The sequence below is a fragment of the Oncorhynchus mykiss genome, chromosome 3 (genome assembly GCF_057628025.1).
Source record: "Oncorhynchus mykiss isolate SJ-2025 chromosome 3, ASM5762802v1, whole genome shotgun sequence".
NCBI classification, from domain to species: Eukaryota; Metazoa; Chordata; class Actinopteri; order Salmoniformes; family Salmonidae; genus Oncorhynchus; species Oncorhynchus mykiss.
In genome coordinates this window covers 84561983-84576000 of record NC_143024.1, presented here as the reverse complement: position 1 = coordinate 84576000, position 14018 = coordinate 84561983, and the positions used below count along the sequence as shown (strand labels likewise).

Sequence of the window (14018 nt, the reverse complement as noted above, 5' to 3'; positions counted from 1 at the left end):
CCTAACCATAACACTCTACACCATGTTGACCTAACCATTACGTAACCATAACTCTCTACACCATGTTGACCTAACCATAACGTAACCATAACACTCTACATCATGTTGACCTAACCATAACACTCTACATCATGTTGACCTAACCATAACACTCTACATCATGTTGACCTAACCATAACTCTCTACATCATGTTGACCTAACCATTACTCTCTACATCATGTTGACCTAACCATTACTCTCTACATCATGTTGACCTAACCATAACACTCTACACCATGTTGACCTAACCATAACTCTCCACACCATGTTGACCTAACCATAACACTCTACAACATGTTGACCTAACCATAACTCTCTACATCATGTTGACCTAACCATAACACTCTACATCATGTTGACCTAACTATAATGCTCTACATCATGTTGACCTAACCATAACTCTCCACACCATGTTGAACTAACTATAATGCTCTACACCATGTTGACCTAACCATAACACTCTACATCATGTTGACCTAACCATTACTCTCTACACCATGTTGACCTAACCATAACACTCTACACTATGTTGACCTAACCATAACTGTCTACACCATGTTGACCTAACCATAACTCTCTACACCATGTTGACCTAACCATAACACTCTACATCATGTTGACCTAACCATAACACTCTACATCATGTTGACCTAACCATTACTCTCTACACCATGTTGACCTAACCATAACACTCTACACTATGTTGACCTAACCATTACTCTCTACATCATGTTGACCTAACCATAACACTCTACACTATGTTGACCTAACCATAACACTCTACACTATGTTGACCTAACCATAACACTCTACATCATGTTGACCTAACCATAACTCTCTACATCATGTTGACCTAACCATAACACTCTACACCATGTTGACCTAACTATAATGCTCTACACCATGTTGACCTAACCATAACTCTCTACATCATGTTGACCTAACCATAACACTCTACACTATGTTGACCTAACCATAACTGTCTACACCATGTTGACCTAACCATAACACTCTACACCATGTTGACCTAACCATAACACTCTACACTATGTTGACCTAACCATAACTGTCTACACCATGTTGACCTAACCATAACTCTCTACATCATGTTGACCTAACCATAACACTCTACACCATGTTGACCTAACCATAACACTCTACACCATGTTGACCTAACCATAACACTCTACATCATGTTGACCTAACCATAACTGTCTACACCATGTTGACCTAACCATAACTCTCTACATCATGTTGACCTAACCATAACGCTCTACATCATGTTGACCTAACCATAACGTAACCATAACTCTCTACATCATGTTGATCTAACCATAACGTAACCATAACTCTCTACATCATGTTGACCTAACCATAACGTAACCATAACACTCTACATCATGTTGACCTAACCATAATGGAACCAATATGCTCTACACCATGTTGACCTAACCATAACTCTCTACACCATGTTGACCTAACCATAACTCTCTACATCATGTTGACCTAACCATAACACTCTACACCATGTTGACCTAACCATAACACTCTACACCATGTTGACCTAACCATAACACTCTACATCATGTTGACCTAACCATAACACTCTACACCATGGTTGCCTAACCATTACGCTCTACACCATGTTGACCTAACCATAACGTAACCATAACGCTCTACACTATGTTGACCTAACCATATCGTAACCATAATGCTCTACACCATGGTTGCCTAACCATTACGCTCTACACCATGTTGACCTAACCATAACGTAACCATAACGCTCTACACTATGTTTACCTAACCATATCGTAACCATAACTCTCTACACCATGTTGACCTAACCATAACTCTCTACACCATGTTGACCTAACCATAACGCTCTACACTATGTTGACCTAACCATATTGTAACCATAACGCTCTACACCATGTTGACCTAGCCATAACACTCTACATCATGTTGACCTAACCATAACGTAACCATAAAGCTCTACACCATGTTGACCTAACTATAACGTAACCATAACGCTCTACACCATGTTGACCTAACTATAACGCTCTACACCACGTTGACCTAACCATTACGTAACCATAACTCTCTACACCATGTTGACCTAACCATAACGTAACCATAACACTCTACATCATGTTGACCTAACCATAACACTCTACATCATGTTGACCTAACCATAACGTAACCATAAAGCTCTACACCATGTTGACCTAACTATAACGTAACCATAACGCTCTACACCATGTTGACCTAACTATAATGCTCTACATCATGTTGACCTAACCATATCGTAACCCTAACGCTCTACACCATGTTGACCTAACCATAATGGAACCAATATGCTCTACACCATGTTGACCTAACTATAACGCTCTACATCATGTTGACCTAACCATAACTCTCCACACCATGTTGACCTAACTATAATGCTCTACACCATGTTGACCTAACCATAACACTCTACATCATGTTGACCTAACCATAACTCTCTACATCATGTTGACCTAACCATAACTCTCTACATCATGTTGACCTAACCATAACTCTCTACACCATGTTGACCTAACCATAACACTCTACATCATGTTGACCTAACCATAACACTCTACAACATGTTGACCTAACCATAACGTAACCATAACACTCTACATCATGTTGACCTAACCATAATGGAACCAATATGCTCTACACCATGTTGACCTAACCATAACTCTCTACATCATGTTGACCTAACCATAACACTCTACACCATGTTGACCTAACCATAACACTCTACATCATTTTGACCTAACCATAACACTCTACACCATGGTTGCCTAACCATTACGCTCTACACCATGTTGACCTAACCATAACGTAACCATAACGCTCTACACTATGTTGACCTAACCATATCGTAACCATAATGCTCTACACCATGGTTGCCTAACCATTACGCTCTACACCATGTTGACCTAACCATAACGTAACCATAACGCTCTACACTATGTTTACCTAACCATATCGTAACCATAACTCTCTACACCATGTTGACCTAACCATAACTCTCTACACCATGTTGACCTAACCATAACGCTCTACACTATGTTGACCTAACCATATTGTAACCATAACGCTCTACACCATGTTGACCTAGCCATAACACTCTACATCATGTTGACCTAACCATAACGTAACCATAAAGCTCTACACCATGTTGACCTAACTATAACGTAACCATAACGCTCTACACCATGTTGACCTAACTATAACGCTCTACACCACGTTGACCTAACCATTACGTAACCATAACTCTCTACACCATGTTGACCTAACCATAACGTAACCATAACACTCTACATCATGTTGACCTAACCATAACACTCTACATCATGTTGACCTAACCATAACGTAACCATAAAGCTCTACACCATGTTGACCTAACTATAACGTAACCATAACGCTCTACACCATGTTGACCTAACTATAATGCTCTACATCATGTTGACCTAACCATATCGTAACCCTAACGCTCTACACCATGTTGACCTAACCATAATGGAACCAATATGCTCTACACCATGTTGACCTAACTATAACGCTCTACATCATGTTGACCTAACCATAACTCTCCACACCATGTTGACCTAACTATAATGCTCTACACCATGTTGACCTAACCATAACACTCTACATCATGTTGACCTAACCATAACTCTCTACATCATGTTGACCTAACCATAACTCTCTACATCATGTTGACCTAACCATAACTCTCTACACCATGTTGACCTAACCATAACACTCTACATCATGTTGACCTAACCATAACACTCTACAACATGTTGACCTAACCATAACGTAACCATAACACTCTACATCATGTTGACCTAACCATAATGGAACCAATATGCTCTACACCATGTTGACCTAACCATAACTCTCTACATCATGTTGACCTAACCATAACACTCTACACCATGTTGACCTAACCATAACACTCTACATCATTTTGACCTAACCATAACACTCTACACCATGGTTGCCTAACCATTACGCTCTACACCATGTTGACCTAACCATAACGTAACCATAACGCTCTACACTATGTTGACCTAACCATATCGTAACCATAATGCTCTACACCATGGTTGCCTAACCATTACGCTCTACACCATGTTGACCTAACCATAACGTAACCATAACGCTCTACACTATGTTTACCTAACCATATCGTAACCATAACTCTCTACACCATGTTGACCTAACCATAACTCTCTACACCATGTTGACCTAACCATAACGCTCTACACTATGTTGACCTAACCATATTGTAACCATAACGCTCTACACCATGTTGACCTAGCCATAACACTCTACATCATGTTGACCTAACCATAACGTAACCATAAAGCTCTACACCATGTTGACCTAACTATAACGTAACCATAACGCTCTACACCATGTTGACCTAACTATAACGCTCTACACCACGTTGACCTAACCATAACGTAACCATAACGCTCTACATCATGTTGACCTAACCATATCGTAACCATAACGCTCTACACCATGTTGACCTAACCATAATGGAACCAATATGCTCTACACCATGTTGACCTAACTATAACGCTCTACATCATGTTGACCTAACCATAACTCTCCACACCATGTTGACCTAACTATAATGCTCTACACCATGTTGACCTAACCATAACACTCTACATCATGTTGACCTAACCATTACTCTCTACATCATGTTGACCTAACCATAACTCTCCACACCATGTTGACCTAACCATAACACTCTACACCATGTTGACCTAACCATAACACTCTACATCATGTTGACCTAACCATGACTCTCTACATCATGTTGACCTAACCATAACTCTCTACATCATGTTGACCTAACCATAACACTCTACACCATGTTGACCTAACTATAATGCTCTACACCATGTTGACCTAACCATAACTCTCTACATCATGTTGACCTAACCATAACTCTCTACGCCATGTTGACCTAACCATAACACTCTACATCATGTTGACCTAACCATAACACTCTACACCATGTTGACCTAACCATTACGTAACCATAACGCTCTAAAACATGTTGACCTAACCATAACGTAACCATAACACTCTACATCATGTTGACCTAACCATAACACTCTACATCATGTTGACCTAACCATAACACTCTACATCATGTTGACCTAACCATAACTCTCTACATCATGTTGACCTAACCATAACTCTCTTCATCATGTTGACCTAACCATTACTCTCTACATCATGTTGACCTAACCATTACTCTCTACATCATGTTGACCTAACCATAACACTCTACACCATGTTGACCTAACCATTACGTAACCATAACTCTCTACACCATGTTGACCTAACCATAACGTAACCATAACACTCTACATCATGTTGACCTAACCATAACACTCTACATCATGTTGACCTAACCATAACACTCTACATCATGTTGACCTAACCATAACTCTCTACATCATGTTGACCTAACCATAACTCTCTACATCATGTTGACCTAACCATTACTCTCTACATCATGTTGACCTAACCATTACTCTCTACATCATGTTGACCTAACCATAACACTCTACACTATGTTGACCTAACCATAACTCTCGACACCATGTTGACCTAACCATAACACTCTACACCATGTTGACCTAACCATAACTCTCTACACCATGTTGACCTAACCATAACTCTCCACACCATGTTGACCTAAACATAACTCTCCACACCATGTTGACCTAACCATAACTCTCTACATCATGTTGACCTAACCATAACACTCTACATCATGTTGACCTAACTATAATGCTCTACATCATGTTGACCTAACCATAACTCTCCACACCATGTTGACCTAACTATAATGCTCTACACCATGTTGACCTAACCATTACTCTCTACACCATGTTGACCTAACCATAACTGTCTACACCATGTTGACCTAACCATAACTGTCTACACCATGTTGACCTAACCATAACTCTCTACATCATGTTGACCTAACCATAACACTCTACACCATGTTGACCTAACCATTACTCTCTACACCATGTTGACCTAACCATAACACTCTACACTATGTTGACCTAACCATAACTGTCTACACCATGTTGACCTAACCATAACTCTCTACATCATGTTGACCTAACCATAACACTCTACACTATGTTGACCTAACCATAACTCTCTACATCATGTTGACCTAACCATAACACTCTACACTATGTTGACCTAACCATTACTCTCTACACCATGTTGACCTAACCATAACACTCTACACTATGTTGACCTAACCATAACTGTCTACATCATGTTGACCTAACCATAACACTCTACATCATGTTGACCTAACCATAACTGTCTACACCATGTTGACCTAACCATAACTCTCTACATCATGTTGACCTAACCATAACGCTCTACATCATGTTGACCTAACCATAACGTAACCATAACTCTCTACATCATGTTGACCTAACCATAACGTAACCATAACTCTCTACATCATGTTGACCTAACCATAACGTAACCATAACACTCTACATCATGTTGACCTAACCATAATGGAACCAATATGCTCTACACCATGTTGACCTAACCATAACTCTCTACATCATGTTGACCTAACCATAACGTAACCATAACACTCTACATCATGTTGACCTAACCATAATGGAACCAATATGCTCTACACCATGTTGACCTAACCATAACTCTCTACACCATGTTGACCTAACCATAACTCTCTACATCATGTTGACCTAACCATAACACTCTACACCATGTTGACCTAACCATAACACTCTACATCATGTTGACCTAACCATAACTCTCTACATCATGTTGACCTAACCATAACACTCTACACCATGTTGACCTAACCATAACACTCTACACCATGTTGACCTAACCATAACACTCTACATCATGTTGACCTAACCATAACACTCTACACCATGTTGACCTAACCATAACTCTCTACATCATGTTGACCTAACCATAACACTCTACACTATGTTGACCTAACCATAACACTCTACACCATGTTGACCTAACCATAACTCTCTACACCATGTTGACCTAACCATAACACTCTACATCATGTTGACCTAACCATAACACTACATCATGTTGACCTAACCATTACTCTCTACACCATGTTGACCTAACCATAACACTCTACACTATGTTGACCTAACCATTACTCTCTACATCATGTTGACCTAACCATAACACTCTACACTATGTTGACCTAACCATAACTCTCTACATCATGTTGACCTAACCATAACACTCTACACCATGTTGACCTAACCATAACTCTCTACATCATGTTGACCTAACCATAATGGAACCAATATGCTCTATACCATGTTGACCTAACCATAACTCTCTACACCATGTTGACCTAACCATAACTCTCTACATCATGTTGACCTAACCATAACACTCTACACCATGTTGACCTAATCATAACACTCTACACCATGTTGACCTAACCATAACACTCTACATCATGTTGACCTAACCATAACACTCTACACCATGTTGACCTAACCATAACTGTCTACACCATGTTGACCTAACCATAACACTCTACATCATGTTGACCTAACCATAACTCTCTACATCATGTTGACCTAACCATAACGTAACCAACATGCTCTACACCACGATGACCTAAGGTTGCTGGATCGAATCCCCGAGCTGGACATGGTAAAAATCTGTCGTTCTGCCCCTGACCAAGGCAGTTAAACAAATGTTGCCCGGGAGGCAGTCATTGTAAATAAGAATTTGTTCTTAACTGACTTGCCTAGTTAAATAAAGGTTCAATTAAAAATAATATGAAAACGCACTCAAGACCTTAGACTGGGGCGAAGGTTCACCTTCCAACAGAACAATGACCCTAACCATATAGCCAGAACATTGGAGGAGTGGCCCAGTGAGAGCCCGGACTTGAATTAGATGAACATCTCTGGAGAGACCTGACCTGTGCAGCGACGCTCCCCATCCAACCTGACAGAGCTTGAGAGGATCTGCAGAGAAGAATTGGAGAAACTCCCCAAATACAGGTGTGCCAAGCTTGTAGTGGCATACCCAAGAAGACTTGATGCTGTAATTGCTGCCAACGGTGCTTCAAGAAAGTACTGAGTAAATGGTCTGAAGACTTATGTAAATATTTCCGTTTTTAAAAATAAATACATTTGCAAACATTTCTAAAACCTGTTTTTGCATTGTCATTATGGGGTATTGTGGGTAGATTGATGAGGGGAAAAATCTACTTAACACATTTTTTAATAAGCCTGTAACGTAATAAAATGTGGAAAAAGTCAAGGGGTCTGAATACTTTCGAAATGCACGGTACACACCCATTGATTATTGAAGAGTGTAACTTATTAATGACTTCTAAGGTTAGTACAACTATCTTTCCTATCATAACACAAACTCTAAAGTTGTATTGCTCTGTCTATGAATTTAATAGTGGTTACAACTTACATTTCCCCAGCTCCATCTCTCAACATTGTGCCATCAATGTTCATGTCCTCTGTTGTATTCCCAGCCTGCAGTGAACTGGTCACACCAGCGTTTGACCGTAAGCCAATCAGCTTTGTGGCGGTCAGCTGTACAACTCCTCCCCAGGCCTTCTGGACCAAACACGCTCAGACAGAGATCATAGAGGTAGGACCACACCACTTTGACCTCCCAAAACGTAACCAACGTTGACCTAACCATAACATAACCAACACACTCTTCACCACGTTGACCTAACCATAACATAACCATAAATCTCTTCACCATGTTGACCTAACCATAACATAACCATACATCTCTACACCACATTGACCTAACCATAACATAACCAACACGCTCTACACCACGTTGACCTAACCATAACATAACCAACATGCTCTTCACCACGTTGACCTAACCATAACATAACCAACATGCTCTTCACCACGTTGACCTAACCATAATGTAACCACACTGCTTTACACCACAATGAGCACTGCCAATTCTCACACATTGGCCATGAGACACGCATTTGACCCTCTTCTCACATACACACGCCACACCTCATATCTCACGCATTAAAAAGTACTGCATTTATTTGTTTAATTATTCCATTGTATAGTCAGTGTGATAACTTTTCAACTGAGCTCCAAATCATTTAGAAATCAGAGCATCTGCGCCTGCAATTTATCATCACGAGCTGCTCCTTTCTCATTGTCCTGTCCTGCCACAGCACTGTGACCCGCGACACATTCAAGCATGTGATTGGTCTAGTTATGTAAAGGATCAAGGGGATTGAATGTACGTTTTAAAGAAAATGTGGATCTGAATGGAGAGAGAGAACGTTCTCCGCTGAGTTTAAAAGAGCAGCACTGTAGACCTGTTTTATCTACAAAGTTGTCAACAAAAAGAGGTTGCTGTTACTCCCGTCCCTATTGCAGAATGCTGCCTTTTCACAGCATGTACTAAAGTCGATTTAATGCACACTTGCATTAGTCCCCTCATTTGGTGATTGGCGTTTTGGCTGTGACAACGAAACGGCAGCAGACAGACCTACAGTTTGTTTTAACAGGGAAGTTTGGTAGGGTGAACTGATGTGGAACTATTGATGTGTAACTGATGTGTAACAGATTGTGAAACCAAAAGTGTAAGTTTAATTCTAGAGGTAGGACAATACATAAAACATAATTTGGGTAGAGTGTAGGAGCAGATTTATGTAATCTAGTCTTCCGGAGATTTTATTGGCTATTTACTTGATTTAGGGGAAGTTTGGTAGGGTGAACTAATGTGGAACAGTTCTCACTCTTAACAATAGCCTAAAATATAGGGTAATTACTGTGCTTGTCATCAAGAACACTACTGTTAATCCCCACACTTATTAAAATGTTCCACTTCTTACCAATTTTGCCTGTGGAATCACATATTTGAAATGTGATATGCCTATTTGTGTCACTGAAAATGAATTAGATGAGGCTATGTATTTTTGTAGCCATTCATGGACAGTTTTGAATAAGTCATACAAATAAGCATGGGATATTAAATGCTCCAGGCCTCTCATATAATTGTTTTACTTTTGAGTATTGGCAGAGATTGTAGGGGGACTCACAACTCATAAATGCATCATATCTTGTGCAGAGTTAGATGATGGCAAGGATCTTCAACTCGTAAACCACCTGAATATTGATATTCATTCGATGAAAATAAAAAAAGTTTGGGTGATTTTGAGAATTGTTATAACAAGAATATTTTTCAAACACCCAGCACTTGGGAAACATAGATTGGGGGTGGCCAACCCTCCTAGAGAAAAATCAGGATTTTCTTTAACTCCTATTTTAAAGAGTTCACCTAAATTACAAAATATTGTCAGGGATGACTAGGAGTGGAAGGTAGGAATCAGGTGCAGAGAGCAAAGGGTTCACGGAAAAATGCACTTTATTCCTGCACAAAATGGTCATGCCCAAAACACAGGGCGGAAAACACTGACCCACCCAAAACACAGGGCGGAAAACACTGACCCACCCAAAACACAGGGCGGAAAACACTGACCCACCCAAAACACAGGGCGGAAAACACTGACCCACCCAAAACACAGGGTAACACGGTCCGGAGCACAATAACACCTCCGATTCAAAACGTGAACACAAAATAATCCCGCACAAACAAGGGCGGGCTTCACAAGCTTGTGAAGCCCGCCCTTCGGACCGCTTGTGAAGCCCGCCCTTCGGACCGCTTGTGAAGCCCGCCCTTCGGACCGCTTGTGAAGCCCGCCCTTGTTTGTGCGGGATTATTTTGTGTTCACGTTTTGAATCGGAGGTGTTATTGTGCTCCGGACCGTGTTACCCTGTGTTTTGGGTAGGTCAGTGTTTTCCTCCCTGTGTTTTGGGTAGGTCAGTGTTTTCCGCCCTGTGTTTTGGGTTGGTCAGTGTTTTCCGCCCTGTGTTTTGGGTAGGTCAGTGTTTTCCGCCCTGTGTTTTGGGTGGGTCAGTGTTTTCCGCCCTGTGTTTTGGGTAGGTCAGTGTTTTCCGCCCTGTGTTTTGGGTGGGTCAGTGTTTTCCGCCCTGTGTTTTGGGTTGGTCAGTGTTTTCCGCCCTGTGTTTTGGGTAGGTCAGTGTTTTCCGCCCTGTGTTTTGGGTTGGTCAGTGTTTTCCGCCCTGTGTTTTGGGTAGGTCAGTGTTTTCCGCCCTGTGTTTTGGGTGGGTCAGTGTTTTCCGCCCTGTGTTTTGGGTTGGTCAGTGTTTTCCGCCCTGTGTTTTGGGTAGGTCAGTGTTTTCCGCCCTGTGTTTTGGGTAGGTCAGTGTTTTCCGCCCTGTGTTTTGGGTAGGTCAGTGTTTTCCGCCCTGTGTTTTGGGTTGGTCAGTGTTTTCCGCCCTGTGTTTTGGGTGGGTCAGTAAGCAAATCAAGAAAACACAACTAGGAACAGGTGCAACTCATAAGACAAAACTAACAGAAAAGGGAAAAGGGATCGGTGGCGGCTAGTAGGCCGGTGACGACGACCGCCGAGCACCGCCCGAACAGGCAGGGGAGCCAACTTCAGCGGGAGTTGTGACAAATATAAAATGTTTGTGTCCTTACCTTGAAAGCAGTCTATGAACAAGGAAACTGCAATCTATGATTTGGTTCCCCACTGCCATCAACCATTAATATGATTATTTCCTGTGCAGAGCCTTGGTATAGTGGTGACACTCCCTGGTACGTCTCATCCAACTTTCCACCTGAGAATAGGGATCAATCCCTGCTTCCAACCTTCCCACTGTTTCTAGCATTTGTCTGTCTCATTTCATTACTGTCTGAATAAAATGTCAAACCACCAAAAAAGTATGTTAAAAAAATGATTAGCATGGCAAATCGCACTCCAAGCTTTCTTCAAAAGTTGGCAGCCCTGGCCAAACTGATTCATCACAAAAGTCCCCCTCTCTTTTTTCCCCTCTCTCTCTCTCTCTCCATAGGGTACCAGTAATCCTATCTATCTGAGTAGTATAGCATTCTTCCAGGACTCTCTGATCACTCAACAGACGCAGGTCAAGCTGTCTGTGTACGATGTCAAGGACCGCTCCCAAGGCACGGTACGAAATATCCCCCACTGTAACTACTCCAACTTCCCCATTACAGTCAACTCCCCAAAACTCTTCAGCCCCAAACTAACCACCTCGAGATATACCTACTGGGCTCTAATAGTGATATGTGTGTTTGATTGGGTGTCAGATGTACCTACTGGGCTCTAATAGTGATATGTGTGTTTGATTGGGTGTCAGATGTACCTACTGGGCTCTAATAGTGATACAATATGTGTGTGTGATTGGGTGTCAGATGTACCTACTGGGCTCTAATAGTGATACAATATGTGTGTGTGATTGGGTGTCAGATGTACCTACTGGGCTCTAATAGTGATACAGTATGTGTGTGTGATTGGGTGTCAGATGTACCTACTGGGCTCTAATAGTGATATGTGTGTTTGATTGGGTGTCAGATGTACCTACTGGGCTCTAATAGTGATATGTGTGTTTGATTGGGTGCCAGATGTACCTGCTGGGATCAGCCATGTTCCCAGTTAAGGAGCTTCTGCAGGACAAACACCACAGACTCCACCTAACCCTCAGGTAACTCACACACATGCATGCACGACACAAACACAAACATACATAAAGTATTCAGACCCCTTGCCTTTTTCCACATTGTTACATTACAGTCTTATTCTATAATTGATGACTTAATATGTTTCCGTCAAAAATGGATTTGTAGAAATTTTTGCAAATATCACATTTATATTATTATTCAGACCCTTTACTCAGTACTTTGTTGAAGCACCTTTGGCAGCGATTCTTGGGTATGACACTACAAGCTTGGCACATCTGTATTTGGGGAGTTTCTCCCATTCCTCTCTGCAGATCCTCTCAAGCTATGTCAGGTTAGATGGGGAGAGTCGCTGCACAGCTATTTTCAGGTTTCTCCAGAGATGTTCGATTTGGTTCAAGTCCGGAGAAGCTCTGGAGAAGGTTTTCATTAAGGATCTCTCTGTACTTTGCTCCGTTCATCTTTCCCTCGATCCTGACTAGTCTCCCAGTCCCTGCCGCTGAAAAACATCCCCACAGCATGATGCTGCCACCACCATGCTTCACTGTAGGGATGGTGCTAGGTTTCCTTCAGACGTGATGCTTGGCATTCAGGCCAAAGTGTTCAATCTTGGTTTCAACAGTTGGTCTGGCCTGGTCTGGCCTGAGGAAGGAAGACCATATCGGTAGTTAGAGTCGCTTTATTAATTCAGACCATATTATCTGATTTGAAGATGTACTACAGGCCTACTCTGGTTTCAATCTTGATTTCAACATGGTCTGAGACCTTTACGTGCCTTTTGGCAAACTCCAAGTGGGCTGTCATGTGCCTTTTACTGAGAAGTGGCTTCCGTCTGTCCTGATAAAGTAATCATTGGTGAAGTGCTGCACGAACAGGGTTGTAGTGAAAGCCTACAGGAGGGTAGCTCTCCACAAATAGGGCTGTCGTGAAAACCTACAGGAGGGTAGCTCTCAACGAACAGGGTTGTAGTGAAAACCTACAGGAGGGTAGCTCTCAACGAACAGGGTTGTAGTGAAAGCCTACAGGAGGGTAGCTCTCCACGAACAGGGTTGTAGTGAAAGCCTACAGGAGGGTAGCTCTCCACGAACAGGGTTGTAGTGAAGCCTACAGGAGGGTAGCTCTCCACGAACAGGGTTGTAGTGAAAGCCTCCAGGAGGGTAGCTCTCCAGGAACAGGGTTGGTGAGCCCTGGGTTAAATCTTGTCATAAGCGCAATGTGACTGGAAAAGAGTCAGGTTAGAATTTAAATTCTCATGAAATGAATAGGAAGACTAAAGTACGGGATACTATGTTGGTGTTTTAATTGAAAACATGCGGGACATGATAGTTTGGTTGCGGGACGTGGG

The 14018-nt window shown here is 41.7% G+C and overlaps 1 protein-coding gene across 20 annotated transcripts in view; it reads left to right on the top strand.

Moving 5' to 3' along the window:
• Positions 1 to 14018, top strand: part of LOC110504714 (inositol polyphosphate-4-phosphatase type I A) — a 54370-nt gene that overhangs the window by 23875 nt on the left and 16477 nt on the right. For all 20 annotated transcript variants that reach the window (XR_016494851.1, XR_016494850.1, XR_016494852.1 and 17 more), the window contains 3 exons: positions 8652 to 8770; positions 12049 to 12165; positions 12620 to 12699. Coding sequence is in view for 17 of the 20 variants with exons in the window: in XM_090230338.1 (XP_090086464.1) it covers positions 8652 to 8770; positions 12049 to 12165; positions 12620 to 12699 (316 nt within the window). In the remaining 3 variants the exon portion in view is untranslated. The remainder of the gene's footprint in view (positions 1 to 8651; positions 8771 to 12048; positions 12166 to 12619; positions 12700 to 14018) is intronic.